The sequence below is a fragment of the Rhinolophus sinicus genome, chromosome 17, assembly GCF_057876585.1.
Source record: "Rhinolophus sinicus isolate RSI-liver-muscle chromosome 17, RSI-T2T, whole genome shotgun sequence".
NCBI classification, from domain to species: Eukaryota; Metazoa; Chordata; class Mammalia; order Chiroptera; family Rhinolophidae; genus Rhinolophus; species Rhinolophus sinicus.
This window is the reverse complement of record NC_142517.1, coordinates 2,604,038-2,619,288: the sequence shown is the minus strand read 5'-3', so window position 1 is coordinate 2,619,288 and position 15,251 is coordinate 2,604,038. Positions and strand designations below refer to the sequence as shown.

The following is a 15,251-nucleotide window of genomic DNA, read 5'->3' as shown; positions in this document are numbered from 1 at the left end:
CTTGCAGCACAATACCTAACACAAATTATGTCAGTGAGTGCTCAATCAACATTTGCTAAGTAAATACATAGAATAACTAATCGACTGTCTTAAAGGAGCAGCTCTTTTTACCTGAGAGTGAAGGGATGATAGGCAGGAGGCATTGGAACCCCACTTCCTGTTAGACTCAAGGATGAATTTACACCAAGACTGAAAGGCAGCTGGCAAAACGAATGCTTGGGGCACAGCTGGGCTTCCTTACAGGCAGTGAGGTAAAGAAGCTTTCATGGAGGCAGAAAATGGAGGAGAGTCTGTGTATCACAGAACAAAGGACGCAAGGTTGGGGGCAGGGAGGGGAAGAAGGGGCAGGAGCAAAGCAGGAGAGTCGCATAGAAATCATTGCAAGGGAGAACCAATGGAGGGCTTGGCACAGTAACCACAGTGCAAGCCGTGGACTGATTGATGCAGCTACGAACCACCAAAGATGGCTGGCCACCACGAAAGCTGGCAGAGGCCAGGCAGGAAGGGTTCTACCCAGAGTCTAGTGGCCCTCCTGACACCTTGATTGATGTAGGAAACCAGAACTGCAGCTCAATACTTTCCTGTTGTCTTAAGCTGCCCGGTAGTGGCACTTTGTTATGGCAGACCTAGCAAACTAAGACAACATACATTTTCATGTTGAGGACAGTGGTGTTCTAACAATTGACTGCTTACTCAGTGGCAGCGCTCAGCTACTCTGCTCGCCCTTGCTTGGTAATGACATTTGGCCGTTAGGAGTTGGAAAGTCTCCAGCAACAATCCACCTGGCGAGGTGGGACACACATGAAGGCAGATCTTCAAAGCTGGGTGCCAGTTTTGTGCCACCACCAGGCGGACCATCCGAAATGATGGAGAGCTGGGTTATATAGGCTCACGTGCACACGATCCTGCTGGACAAAACTGTTCGTCATTTCAGTGCACAGAAGATAGATTTCTGGTAGTGTTATTGGAATCTCCATCTTTCCATTAAAAAGTGGGCATCTAAAATGATCATATAACTTTGAGAGGCACTAAATGAAATATTTGTGGTTTTTTTACTCATCAAAATGTACTATGAAGTACTTAATACTTAACCAAAAATGTACAAGATAGCAAACCCTCGTGTACCTACAATACACCTGAAGAAATACAAATTACTGATAGAACTGAAGCCTTGGGACTCCCCTCAGTGTCAGCGATATTCCAGCCCCCCAGCCTCCAGAGGCAGCTACTATCTATTTTTTTGGGCAGCTTGTTCTTGTTTAATGAGTAGGAAACTGTGTACTCTGGATACTAATTCTTTGCAAATTAAGTTACTTCTCAGTTTGTGGTTTGTCTTTTAACTTTTATAGTACCTTTGACTAAACAGAAATTTTAATTTTAATGGAAATAGCTTGGAATGTCCTGGGTCATGGGAAGAGGTGTGTGTGTGGTGTGTGGGGAAGGGTATGTGGTGTGTGTGTGTGTGTGTGTGTGGTGTGTGTGTGTGGGGGGGGTGTTTAACCCCAAACTCGAGAGACAGTAGGCCTTGAAACATTCCCCCACGCAGTGCCCGGCTGAGATAGATGCATTTCCTGTGGCCTTTCTTTGGTAGCAGGTGGCTTTGCCCAGGTTCACGGTGTCAGTGAGTGGAAGCTCTGTGTGGGCTTCCTCTGTTGCTCTCCAGCCCACTCTCAAGGGTTCGTGGGTCCACTGTCTTGTCTCCTATTCTCCAGACGTCAGTTAAACCAAGGCTTTGGCTCACTTGAGATCAGCAAATGCTCGCAGGGCAGGTGGAGCTTCTTGTGGTTTCTTGTCTCTGTTGTTTGATCCCTAGGGACTCACACTTCCTGTGGTCCAGGACATTCCAAACTATGAAGAAAAAAAAAAACGATCACACTAGACCCAGATGGGAAGGACTCAGAAGATCCTGGCGGACGCGAAAAGCAAATCCACTCAGAAGGAAATGTCCACTCAACCCAGGCTTGGGAATTCCCACAGCTAAGAGCCCAGATGTACATGAGCTTCAGGGGGACCACTGCACAGCGATCATGAACAAGAGCCAGCAGACAACAGAAAACTGAACTGGACAAGTGGACAGAATCGGTCATTGAAATTGTTCTTGTAATATTTTGCCCAGAATTGCCTAATGTGCTGTAGCCCAAGAGTTTTTCGTAACTAGGGGGCAAATACTGCCAGAAAGAGAAGTCATTACATGTGTTTTAAAACAGTTTTAGGTACACCCAATTTCCCTTTAACTTTCCTTATTTCTTCTTGACAAAATTAAAAAAGCTTTTAAATTTACTTTTCCTGTATGCTGAGCTACCAGTTTTTATTCTTTTATTAAAAGACAGTTATCTGACTTAGTAAAGCATACTATGTATGGTTATCCTAAACAACATTTTAAAGCCAATGTTATTGAAAGCTTTGTAAAACAGAATATCTTAATTTAAAACACATAATTAAATTGTATTAATTTACATAGGATAATGGCGTAATACATTCCCTTTGGGCCTTAAAAAGAATATACACGTTAGACAAAAATACAGAGCTAGGGCGGGCGTTCGTTCAGATGATGTGATCCAGGTATTTTTATTTTCTTCTTTGACCCAAACACCTTCAAGTTCATGGTTGGGGTCCAAGTGGTGTTCCAGTTATCTAGTTATCTTAAAAAGAAGTTTAATGCACCCTTGGGAGACATAAGGGAGGATTTCTGGTAGTTTCTATAAAACTTTAGGTGATTAATAAAAGAATATAGACAAATACAAGTTTTTGAGATTTATGTTAAGCTGAAAATACAAAGCCAAAGTGAGAGGCAATAAATGTTTATTTGAGGTCAAAGAATAGTTATTCGTGAAGCACTGATTCAGGCAGAAGCCCAAATAGTGTTCTGATTATGGGGCTGAAGTCAAGGGGTTTTTACAAGAAAAGGAAGGGAAATAATGTCATGACTAGAAGGAAGGAGTCTGCATTGGAGTTTGTATAAGCTCAGTTATTCTTTAGCTACACACAGCTGTTTACTGAGTCTAAAGAATGTCCTTAATTTGCAGGCCCGTGGCCAGGCGGTCTGCTTTCCTGTTAGCTTTACAAACAGTTGTTTGGAAGACAATGCTGCTCTGACTCTGTCCGAAGGTATTTTGCCCGGTTCAAATATTCCAAAGGTTCAAGGATAGCGCTATGCAAACCAGCTCCTCTGGAATGGTTGCCCTGACTCCATTTTAAAATGGCTCCACTTAAGCCAACTTCCTACAAGGTTTGGTTGAAAAATGCTGCGTTGGTACTTGCTAGAGCTCCAGGCAGAGATGATGGCAGCCGGCGGGAAGACTCTGAACAGAGCATTAGTGATTAGAGGACCAACCCCTGCTGTCGGCACAATCTAGTTTTTCAGCTGACTGGAAAATACGATACAAACCTCTCTCCTCAAATACTCCTGAAATCACTGGGCCTTTCTTTGGCCTCTGCTTCTTTGACTTTTCTGTTGCACTTTGTATTTCCCTCTTGTACTTGACCTGAGGTTTCTTTTCCCTTTGGCTAACAAGGAATAGTGCGTGCAGCCTGGTCCTCCCCGCCCCGCCTGACTGCAGTAGCTTCCTAGTAGGTCTTGAGCGGGTCAGGTTTAGGCATTAGTCTTACAGGTTGTTGCCATAGTTACCTTCACATGTATAACCTTACGTTGCTTATTTGAAAACCACTAAGATGACTCGACTCCCCTCTTCTCACAGGGTCTCTTCCTCCCCAGGGCTCCCCTCAACCATACCTGCCCCTCCTAAACCCACTCTGGCTGGTGACCATACCCCATCGCATTTTGTTTGTTCTTGAGTCTTAAGACTCTAGCCAGATGGCTACCTTTAGCTGACTGTGCCCTGCTTTTGGGGGGGAAGGAGGCAGGCAACACTGGGGGCTCCCGAGAGCCATGTGGACATCCCAGTTCCACATCAGGATCCCCAAGTGGCAGCTGTGGCTCATCACCTTCTCTTTTCTTAATCACCTGCAAAGCAAGCACACTCACAAAAACAAGTGTGAGCTTTCCCCTGCGACAACAGAGTTAATTTGGGCAAAGGATAATTCTATTAGCACGTTTTCTTCCTTCTCCCTGCAGGACAAAGGACTCCTTTCTCATTATTACCCTAAGACCCGAGGCTGTTATCTTGCCTCCCCCATTGCATTCGCTCGATCCCCTTTGGTAAGGGTCTGGGGGACCTGTTTATCTTCCGTCGAATGAGTCTCCAGCTGTTAGCCGGGTGAAGTTGGACGCGTGGCAACGTTCATATAGGATGAAAGAAGGGCACTGGGCTGGCAGGGTTCGGGGCTGGGAGGCACGATCAGCGGGGGGACAGGAAGCCACTCCTAAGTACGTCTACTCCATGATTATGCCTAACTGGGGAAAATCTTTGCAACGTCAGGTGAAGAAAAGCTTGTGTCTCTCATCCCCTGGCTCCGGTGTAAGTGTTGTCAAGGCCCAAAGCGCATCCTCCCGCCTGAGCTCGCCCTGCAGGAGGGTCAGCGAGCAGGGTGACCCCAGGTAACCACGCAGACGGAGGATGGGGTCTGACCTCACGCAGCGGGTGGCAGCGAGGGAGGCCGGGCGCTTGGTGCGAAGCTGACAACATGCCGAGGGCCATCAAGCCCCCAGACAGAAGGACTCTCAGCCAGGGCCAGAAAGGCCCCGGGCGCCGTGTGAAGTCTGTGCTCCTAGGTAGGGGCACGGCAGGCAGACGTCGGGGTGCCCCTCCGCACACTGACAGGAGGCGACCCTCGCAATAGCCACACTAGCGACCCTGTGCCGCCGCGCCGAGCACCCCGGACGGCGCGAACCACCCGCCAGTGATTGGCGGCTCTACCCTCGGACGTGGCCCCGAGGTGCGCAAAGAGCCGGGGGAGACTGGGGCGCGTGCGCAGGACCCCCTGCCTTGCGCCCTGGGTCCAGAGGACAGGCGCTCAGATGGTGGTGCGCGCGCATTGGCCGCGTCCCCCGCCTGCTCCTGTCCCAGCCTGTGATTGGCGCCCTAGCTCAGGGGGGCGGGCCTCCCGGCGGTGGTGCGCGCGCAGCGGCCGCGTCCCCCGCCTGCTCCTGTCCCAGCCTGTGATTGGTGCCCTAGCTCAGGGGGGCGGGCCTCCCGGCGGTGGTGCGCGCGCAGCGGCCGCGTCTGTCCGGGTGCGACCTCTTCCCTGCCCGGCCCGCCCCGGAGTCACCGCGATGGCGGCCCTCCTGCTGCGGCAAGGACGAGCCTGGGTTCTGAAGGTAAAGGGGAGCCGGGCCAGCGCCAGGGAGCCAGCTTAGAGCCCGGACGACGAGCGCAGCCCGGACGGCCAACTCCGGCCGCCCTGGTGGGGGCACTGACCCGGCTCCCGGGCGGAGGAGAGGGCTCGGGGCGGGACAGGGGCGGGCGAGCAGACCCCCGACCCCGGACGCGCGCCCGCTGGGCCGAATCTCCTGGCGAGCCTGCGGCGTGGGGGGGGGCACGGACAGGTGTGGGCGCCCAGGTGTCGCAGGCCGCCGCGCTCTGTCAGAACCGCTCAGGACGGCGTCTCATCGAGCGGGAGAGGGAAGAGGGAGCGTCTGGGAGCCTGGCTGACCCGATGACTTGTTGGGCAGATACTGAGAAGCCAGTTCACATTACCTCGTCTATGAAAAGGGAAGAAAGAAGGGCTTTCTTTCTCCGTATGTAAAAGCTAAGGCCACTTCACTACATTTACCGTTACAAGGAGCTCTGATTACAAGGCAGTAACTATTCATTGCAAAATAAAGCGCAGCGGGGAAATCTGTTGACATAAAAAGTAACTCTTTTCCCCTTCACGATAGGCCCCTCCGTTCTCCGTGGAACATCTAGAACAGTGCTCAGCACACAGTAGGCCGTCGTGAATATATGCTGAGTGAATTAACAGTTTCTAAAATGTTTGCCACTTGTGTATGGTAGACTGTAAACAATTTTGAAGCAATGATTTTTTTATCTACATCATTTTTAATTGCCAGATAGTATTTATTCTAATTTACTTTCTAAGTATACGAAAACATTTTATAAAAAGAATCATAGTATTTGGTAGGTTAATAGGTAATTGGAGACTACAAAAAAGTGTGCACAGGAGAAGGTCTGGTTGGAGAAGTACCCAAATGTCAATAGCGACTGTCCTTGAACTCAGGTGCTTTTTTTCTTGCAGCTTTTTTGTATTTTCCACAATTTCCATAATGCACATGTTGTGAAATTGTAATAACCATTAGAAATATGCTATAAGAATCCAAAACATTCATATGTAATAATAATATATGGTATTTGTATGTAGTAATAGCTATTGTAAATGGTATTATTCTAAAATACCCATATTTGTTCATTTTGTTGTCAGACTATGCTCCTAGAAGGACGAATGGTTCGAGGACTTGCTCCTGCAGTTTCTCTCTCCACAGAATCAGGAAAGAGTGACAAGGAACAGCCACCAAATCCTAAGAAGCAAAGTCCACCAAAAAGTAAGATTTAATGGTAGTCGCTAGGGGAGAAGAACGCAAAGTAATAAATCAGTCAGCTTGCCACACATAGAAAGAAGTTTTACTAGCAGTGTAATTTAGGGTTCCTCCTTTCCAGCAGCATCCAGATTGTAATCAGACATAAGATCTGTAACAGAGTTTAGACCAAACACGTCAGTACTGTAACAGTCTTTGACTCAACATTTAGCCCTGACCTGGTTCTGTCCCTGTTTTCTAAATGCCAAACTCTGATTTGTAGCAATGGATGCAGAGTATAAAGGCTCGGTGGCATTTAGATGGCCCTACAACAGACCCTGTACTCCCGGGAGGTAGCTGTGAATCCCACCTTGTTTTTCTTCCCCTGATTGTGACTTTTTTCAGTGTTTTGAGACTGATCTATGGTTTCTCAGGCTTTGCTCGGCCACACTCCAGGATTGCAAGCATCATTTTGTGACTGCAGAGAGTTAAGAGCAGGCACCATTTCTCATTATTACTCACGTTAATGGAGCATGTGATGTCTGACCTGTTTCCAACTCTTTCCATAGTCATTTTGACTTTTATCGAGTTTTTACTTTCCCTCCCTGAATACCAATGTAGCATATCCTCATTGAAGGAAAATAGGAAATGCAACAGTCTCCTTTTACTCCACGCTCATTATTAATAATGGATTATAATACAGGTCCATTGCATTTAGTCTTAATTGATGAAGCCTTAGATAACTTAAAACTTAACACATGTAATATGTGCAGTTTCGTTGCACATGTATCAGCTTCATTGGGGATTTAGAGTGATCATTTGAATTTGTCTTATTTTTATCGTAACACCATTTCCTCAGTTTGAAAGTGTTTAGATTCTTTTGTTTTGTCCCTCTTTGGTCTGTACACAAAAACATTGGTGGGTTATAAGAAGTTGGCACTCGCTTGAGAGTGCCAGCCCGCTGTCTTCACACGCCATGGGTCCCCACTGGGAGACGCACCTCCCTGGTGGCGTCTTCGGCCCCTTGGACGGGAGGCCTGATTTCGACAGGAACAGTATTTAATTCTGTCCTGTATCTGCCTCATTTTTAAATCTAGGGTTCTCTTTTTTCTTTTAATCCATGAGTTTTTAAATAGGTATCTTAAACACAAGGATTTTTCTTTTCTTTTCTTTTTGACATAAACATAATACCATTATCACCCCTAAACCATGTTTACAGAATGTCAGTAAAATTTTGTGTTGTGTCTGGCATGTTTCTGACGTTCTTTCAGTGTTTACTGATGAATGAGCAGTTGAGTTTTGTTGCTAGTATTATTCTTGCCCTTGTGAGTTTTCGTCTTATATCTGCAATCATACTTCATAGGTTTATGAAATTGGATGAATGAATTTTAAAATATCAGGGCAGAGCCAAAGGTTCCCCTTTTCAGAAATGTACTCGTGTGGGAGTGGAAATGGACGCTTCATCCCGTGACAGTGATGGGTGCAGTTATGCGGAGGGGACACTGAGCCGGGAGGTAGCCTTAAGGTCATGTAGCTTCTGCCTCTGGACATGACAGGCCCTGCAGGCCACCTGGGTCCTGGTTCCCTCGTGCCCACCTTGCTGGGTCCATGTGAGACGGGGTGAGAGGTGTGGTGCGTGCACGTGCCTGCGAATCAAAGGTGCGCGGTTTTCAGAACTACACTCTCTATAATGCACGTTACATGTGTATCTCAGAGTTAAAAAATAGTAACCCCTGTGTGAAGAAAAAGAAAGAATACTTCTGAATTGATGTGTGCAGGCGTCAGCATTTCCCCCGAAGTGTCAGGGATTGGTAAGCGCAAGACACAAATGCTCTGTGCCCGCAGGGGCACGTTGCCCGGTTGAACCTGCCAGTGGTGGGTGTGTTTTGCTATATTGGTCTTTCAAGGAAAGTCACTACCAAACTACAGCTTTGTCAGAGTAGATCGGCATGCTGCCTCCAGACAGACATAGGAGATTTCATGAAAACAAGTAGGTAAAGTCATGCTGACATTCAAAGTGTGAGCCATTGCTCTTCGACATAACAGGGCCATCTTCCAGGGACCTCTTTCCGCACTACTGAGTGCAGACCTGGCCTGGGCGCTGGCACTTCGGGGCAGCAGTTACTTAGTGGTGGCAGCTCCAGGTCACTGTGGCAAGCTTCCTCTGAGTCGCACGGAGGACGCTCGCTGGTGAGCTGCAGCAGGCCAGAGATTGGCTCTCGCTGAAAAGCAGCGTGCGCAACTGTGGGTCAGTGTGCTGGCCTCCCCGGGGACGCGCCCAGCAGCTTAGCACGATGGGCAACTGCACAACGTTCTTACTTCGTATGCCAGAAGTTTCTTTTCCAGACAGAATTTCTAAATTATGTTATTGTTAATCCCATCTGAAATTTTCTTTCCATTTTCAGTAGGTGATACATTAACCTATAATGTGGTTTGAATAACTTATTTACAATTTTTAAAATCTGCACAACAAATTTTGGAAAATTCAGGAAAATTTTTCTATTCAAAGCAGCCTTTCTAAGATAAGCCTTATGTTAAGTTTTGCCTTTTTTTGACTCCTTTTCCTCCTAGCACTCTACCCCGCTCCCCTCTGGCAACCATCAGTTTGTTCTCGGTGTCTATGAGTTTGTTTCATTTTGTTTGTTTGTTTGTTTTCTTTTTTAGAGTCCTCAGATAAGTGAAATTATACAGTATTGGTCTTTGTATGACTTATTTCACGTCGCATAATGTCCTCTATGTCCGTCCATGTTGCAAATGGCAAGATTTCATTCTTTTTTATGGCTGAGTAATGTTCTATTTTGTGTATGTACCACATCTTCGTATCCAATCGTTTATCAGTGGACACTTAGGTTGCTTCCATATCTTGGCCATTGTACATAATGCTGAATGAACACAGGGGTGCAGATAGCTTTTCAAATTAGTGTTTTCATTTTTCTTTGGATAAACACCCAGAAGTGGAATTGCTGGATCATATGGCAGCTCTGTTTTTAATTTTTTGAGGACCCTCCACACTGTTTTCCACAGCGGCTGCACCAATTTACATTCCCATCAACAGTGCACGAGGGGTCCCTTCTCTCCACATCCTCACCAACACTTGTAATTCTCTTTTGATAACAGCAATTCTGACGAGTGATGTCTCATTGTGGTTCTCAGATAATAAATGACATTGAGCTCTTTTCATATACCTATTGGCCATCTGTGTCCTCTTTGGAGAAATGCCTGTTCAGGTCCTCTGCCCATTTTTTCATTGGATTGTTCGGGGGTTTTGATGTTGAGTTGCCTAAGTTAATTTTTCATACTTGAAAAGTTTATGCTCAACATAAAAGTGGATTAATGACCCAGGTGAGAGGCTGTCGGGGTTTTGAGGCCAGCACATCTTACACCTTGCCGTTGGAGTTTCTGAGGTGCATCAAATATGGTTTAGAGAGACAGAAGGGAGCGTTCAAGGGTATGCGCTTCTTTACCTCGTTTCTCTGTTCACCATGGTCCTGGAGCGCCGTGGGTTCTGAGAGTTACCTGCGTCTGCACCCGCTTGGGGGGTCAGAGTGCTGGGTCTGGGCTGGCACGAAGCCATAGGACCAGGCATTGGCGGGATGAGGTGGTGGGGAAGGTGGAGAGGTGACAGTTTGGAAGTCTCCCACGCTCTAGCTGTTCAGTCCTGCCCCCGCACGTTGCTCGTGAACCTCCCTGGTCCATACCTGCTTTTTGGCTGTTCCTCCATTTTCTTTGATCATTTTCTGTCATTCTGTTTTATGCAAGTCCCTGAGTTCAGAAAACAATTAAAACGTTTTGGACTGTTAAGAAAGTAAAGCTAGGGATGCATTTCTTTCCACTTTAGAGAAGTAGGACTGAAATCTTTTTAGTGTAAGACAGCAGAAAATAGACTCCTAGACTTAATGAAAATTGGGTTTAGAGTTTGATCATTTGTAATATTTTTTAAATTTTGCTTTAGATTTGAAAAGTAATTTTAATTTATAAAAACTTATCCTTTATTTTTCTTCTAATCTGTATGATTAGAGAAGATTTACCGCCTGAAAAAAATTGGAATTAGCTCTAATCAATGGGCTATATGATTTCATGTTTTCCTAATTGACTACAAAATATAAGGCTTTTGTGTTAGCACTATTCTATTTATTTATTTTTTACAGTTTAAAACCTGTTGTGTCCAACGATGTGTATATGACATTAAATTATTTTAGACATTTTTGGCCTTGCAATCCTTTTGCTTTCTTTGGCTGAAGAAATCCCCAGGTGGCTTGTGATTTGGAAGCCTTTCTTCCTCTCAGAGCAGCTACACTTGCACTCCATCATCCCCGACCCCCAAACACGTGTATGTGCACACCCAGCCCACCAGGCTCTTGTCTCTGCTTTTGCTTTGCTGCTTTGTTCAGAAAGCTCAAGTTCATACGACATGGATAACTTTTTTAATATTTGAGAAGTACCAGTTTTTGAGACATCTAAAAAATTATACATTTGTAATTTTCAAATTATACATTTGTAATTGTAAAGATGACTATTGAAGTCATCTGAAAATGTCTTTTATCATACTTGATCTTAAATTTGGATGAAATAATAGTTTAAAAATAATTATCATCAAAGAAGCTCTCTTGTGAAAAATAGAAACAAGTTTGTCACTCCTGTTGTTAAAAGTCCCCGCTTTTAAATTTTCCAGTTCCAGAGAAAATCATCTACATTTCTTCCTGTTCTCTTGTGGCGTGGCTTTCACTAAAGAGTGGGTTTCCGTAGAACGTGTCTGAGGATGATTACGTGGAAGATACAAATAACAAGTTGGTATATGATGAAATGTCTGTGCTGTGATGAATTTAGATTGTTTTACTAAATATTAAAAATCATATTCCTCTTTATGCCGTTTCCTAGATGTAGTGGAACCAAACAAGAAGGGCAAGCTACTAACCACCCCAGCAGCTGCCGAATTATCTAAACACTTAAGTTCTCCCGGTTCTTGCTCGTCACTGGTGAATCGCGGTGGGACGGTAGCTGGCCCTGACCCCAGTGACAACCTGCAGGTCACAGATGCAGGGGTTCCAACGTTTTTGTCAAGAAAGACTTTGGTAGAGTTTCCTCAGAAAGTTCCACCTTCATTCAGAAAGCAGGGCTCCGGTTCCGAAGCTCTTGAGAAGAGCAGGAGAGGCCCGGGCAGCTCGCCTTCGTCTTCGTCTTCGTCTTCGTCCAGCTCCTCAGATTCAGAGTCCGACGAGGAGGAGGCTAGCTCCCAAGTTGATTCTCAGGTGACGAGCAAAGGCCAAGGAATGGTTCCAAAACCAGGGGCCTCCCGTGCCTTTGAAAACAAAGCGCCCCAAACTTCAATATCAACAAAAGAGAAGGCCTGGTCCCCACAGCCACATCTGGACCTCAGCTCTCCAGAGAAGCCCCGTCAGACGAAGAAGAAGGGGACCCCCACCAAGCCATTAAAGGACAGAAAAGATGCTGAACCAAAACCCATGGTACCCAAGTTACAAGTAGATGAAGAGTTTCTGGTGCAAAATGTAAAGGAAAAAAAGCTGCAGAAAGTAGTTAGGTTAAATAAAATAGAGAAAGAGAACCAAGAGCCATTTGAAGTTAAAAAAATCGCATCTGACCATACGAAGTCGGGATTATCTGCACAACTGAATGGCAGCCCGGTGTCCCCGCGACTGACAGAAAAAACCGCCGCAGGAGGACAGCTGCAAGCGACTCCTCCTGAGACCAGGGAGGGACGTCCCGGAGACCGCATCCCGGAGTCTGATGGGGACGTGGCTTTTCCCCTCTTCCAAAAAGAGAGCTTGGGGAAGCAGGTAACAGAAGGAATCCTGAAGGCTAAAGAAGAGATTTTGGAAGATCAGGTACCAATAAAACATCTGAAGCCAGTTCCTGTTGGTAATAAAGACGTTTTGGAGGAAAAGACGGCAGCACTAAAGCTTGAGGCCAAGAGCGAAACCACGGAGGCCTCGGCGAGCACGGTGGACGAGCAGGCCGGCGCCCAGGGTACATGCCTCGACTGTCGAGCGCTCTCCTTGTCCTTGGGTGGTTACACTGGACACCTGTAGGGTACCAGCAAGTGTGACCGTTAGTCAGAGCAGCCGCGCAGCCCAGGACCCCCTCCGCTAAGCAGAGGCGGCTGTCCTAATTACGAGTAGTACACGCTTCGTACACAGACCCCTGAAACATGCGCAGTGTATTAGCTGTGATTTATTGGCCCTCTTGGCTGTCCCGGAAGCGGGATAATCCTGAAAACTGGCGGTGTAACAGCAGCACCTTTCACTTTCGAGGGTGTGCCAGTGTCCACTTCCTGAACTTGCAGCGCACTGAGCAGAGGGGGTCCTGTCTGAGTCCCGTGGGGGGAGGGCAGTAGCCACATTGGTCTCATGCCCTCAGGTCAGCTGCCCTGATCGCTCTGAGCGTCCTCATGCCTAAGGGAACCCGCATTTTAGGACTTAGTCGGAAGTGGCTGGAGGCAGCATGGACTGGCCAAGTCCTCTCTGGGTGCTTCCTTCTCCCTTACCTGGCAAACACGGTGGGCACTTTAGTTTTCTGTTCTGAATTTTTATGAAGGGCTTTTTGGCTACCTCAGATTTTTAAAGGGAAACATTTATTCCTTTTATGTTACCATTTTCTTGTGCAGTGAACTTTATAAAACACAATGTGTTTTAGGAAGGTCACAGCAGAACAGGGAAGGAGGTCCCCAGTTTCAGGATCTGTGGCTCTCCGAGACGTCTTTCAAATGCATTACTAACCCAGCCCCTTCCTGTCTGCTCTTCATTCTTTTAAAGCCACCCCTGTGCCCAATTGATGTTACCTGGCGATTATTGTCACTGTTTGTGTTATGTTGACAGCATTTGTGTGTTTTCTCCCCTCCATTTTCTCCATCTGTCGTTAACACACAAGTGCCAGTGCTTACCAGACTCCTCAAGACCTCGACAAGTGCCTTACTGACCTCCTGTTTCAGTCACGCTGCTGGACATGGGAGAGGAATGCCAGAGCCTCCAGGAGAAAACACAGAGAATTGGGGGCTTCAGATCGCAAACCCTCTTGAAAACAATGTGCTTCCAATTTTTCATGAATGTGGGATTTTTCCAGTATTCTCCTTGCCCTTTGGAGGCTAACGAGGGTCCTAGGAGCGCAGGGGCTGTGTCTGTGGGGGACTGAGTGTCACCACGTCCAGGTGGCTCCGTGCCTTGCCGGTGGACCGGTTTTGATAAGTTCTCTAGACCACGTGTCCCTTCTCTGTGTCGCCTTCTGTACCAACTTAATAATGCTTGCGTTGTGGTGTCGCCACAAACATCGGAGACACTCCACTCACTGAGATTGGAAAGATGGCAGCTCTTTAAATAAGAGATCATTTTTGTGTAATACAACAGCAACGAAAACTTTTGGTATGAATTCAGATAGTGGGAAATGCATGTAAGTTCTCTTGTGCATCCTGAGTAGAAGTTGAGAGAGCTCCAGTGACAAGTTAGGGCCAGTAGGGACGTAACCCAAACCTTAGCCGTCATCCCACGCGACCTTTATTCCGCGTCATTTTACGTGGCCCCCACTACAGGAGAGCAGGTTTTCTTTTGCTTCAACCACACACTTCAGTTTTCAGTACCAAATGTCTAGGTGTATGGATCTCAATTCTTTTTCCCACTTAAAGAAATAAAGCTAAAGTAGTACTTTTTAGTCTAAAGTATAGCAACAACTTTTTCAAAAAAGTTAAAAACTATGCATCTCATTTCCATCCCCCCTTAACTGTGTTGTTATTATTAAAACAGTTGGAGTTTATCTAATTCTTTTGTATTCAGAGACTTAGCCTCTGCTTTTGAAATTTTTCTTCTATAAAATGTTTGTTTCTGTTTTAGACAGATTCTAATAGATCTCATTTTTCTTCTGCATCTGTACATGACCCGAAAGTCCCTCCATAATGTTCTGGGAGCCCCAGGGCTGCGATTGGAAAGGATCCACGGGGGGCAATGTTAAGACGCGTTGTAACCACCGTTCCATTCCCTACGTCCTGCGGGTTGCATGTCTTAGAAGAAACTTTCAGCTAATTCCTTCCTTTTGCTTTTGAAGATGCTGTTGCTTCCGCAGCTTTTCTTTTCTGGTTAGAACCTTGCTCATGCCAGGTCGGGGTACGGAGAGTGCCTGGGGTGTGGGTTGCACAGAAGGCCGTTCTTGTTCCAAAGCTCATGCGTGTGTTCCCCCACAGAGCCTGCGCAGGCCGCCGTGCCCCCCGAGCCGTTCGACAACACCTCCTACAAGAACCTGCAGCATCATGAGTACACCCCGTACACCTTCACAGACCTAAACCTGCACCTCTCCAAGTTCAGGCTGCCTCAGCCCTCTTCCGGACGAGAGTCACCTCGCCACTGAGAGCCCGGCTTGCAGGCCACCCTCACATCGTCTGCTGCACCCTTGCCTGCGAAAATAAAGTCCGCTCCAGCCTCGAGGCCTGGCGTGTGCAGCTGCTTTCCCTTTACACCCTCACAGCAAATGGTGAACTAGTAACACTACTGCTGGGCATTTATTCAGCCTGGGTTTAGGAAAACATCTGTGTGCAAGGAGTTTTTCTTCAAAGTTAGGGCTCACTGGACACCCATAAAATGAGGGAATGTAGGGGCTTTCTCGCAGTGGTTCTGTGTTGAGCCCCTGGTCATTTCAGCATTAATGTGGGTTTCCAGCTAGGTGCTGACAAATGGAACAGTGACTTCTAATTTTATAGACCTAGTTCTTGATAAATTAGAAGTAGGAGTTTTGTTAATTTTAACGACTGCTTTGCAAAGAAGTTCTAATAAATCAGCATTTTATTATCAGAGAAGGAACAATTGCTGTGCACTTGAATGAGGTATTTGATGTAAACTCA

At 46.5% G+C, this 15,251-nt stretch overlaps 1 protein-coding gene and 1 long non-coding RNA gene across 5 annotated transcripts; one reads left to right on the top strand and one right to left on the bottom strand.

Annotated features, from left to right (window-relative positions):
- Positions 1–2,785: 2,785 nt before the first annotated feature.
- LOC148754729 (uncharacterized) lies at positions 2,786–4,860 on the bottom strand. Its single transcript, XR_016019782.1, has 2 exons — positions 4,530–4,860; positions 2,786–3,964 (listed from the first exon to the last, which is right to left on the bottom strand). It is a non-coding gene; the product is annotated as an uncharacterized LOC148754729 (long non-coding RNA).
- Positions 4,861–5,075: 215 nt separating this feature from the next.
- On the top strand, positions 5,076–14,837 carry NDUFV3 (NADH:ubiquinone oxidoreductase subunit V3). 4 transcript variants are annotated; one of them, XM_019745671.3, is made up of 4 exons: positions 5,076–5,218; positions 6,319–6,439; positions 11,291–12,397; positions 14,598–14,837. In XM_019745671.3, exons 1-4 carry the CDS (start codon positions 5,174–5,176, stop codon positions 14,759–14,761), a joined length of 1,437 nt encoding a protein of 478 aa, XP_019601230.3. In that variant the 5' UTR covers positions 5,076–5,173; the 3' UTR covers positions 14,762–14,837. The 4 variants fall into 4 exon arrangements, with proteins under 4 accessions (XP_019601230.3, XP_088650502.1, XP_019601232.3 ...); XM_088794376.1 differs by lacking the exon at positions 14,598–14,837 and adding an exon at positions 14,303–14,442; XM_088794377.1 differs by lacking the exon at positions 5,076–5,218 and adding an exon at positions 5,498–5,638.
- The last annotated feature ends 414 nt before the right edge of the window (positions 14,838–15,251 follow it).

Bases quoted from the DNA above. Each gene is read 5' to 3' on its own strand.
- NDUFV3 (XM_019745671.3), top strand. From the start codon at position 5,174: ATGGCGGCCCTCCTGCTGCGGCAAGGACGAGCCTGGGTTCTGAAG. The intron at 6,440-11,290 runs GTAAGATTTAAT...GCCGTTTCCTAG, and splicing joins GAAGCAAAGTCCACCAAAAA to ATGTAGTGGAACCAAACAAG. The intron at 12,398-14,597 runs GTACATGCCTCG...GTTCCCCCACAG, and splicing joins CGAGCAGGCCGGCGCCCAGG to AGCCTGCGCAGGCCGCCGTG.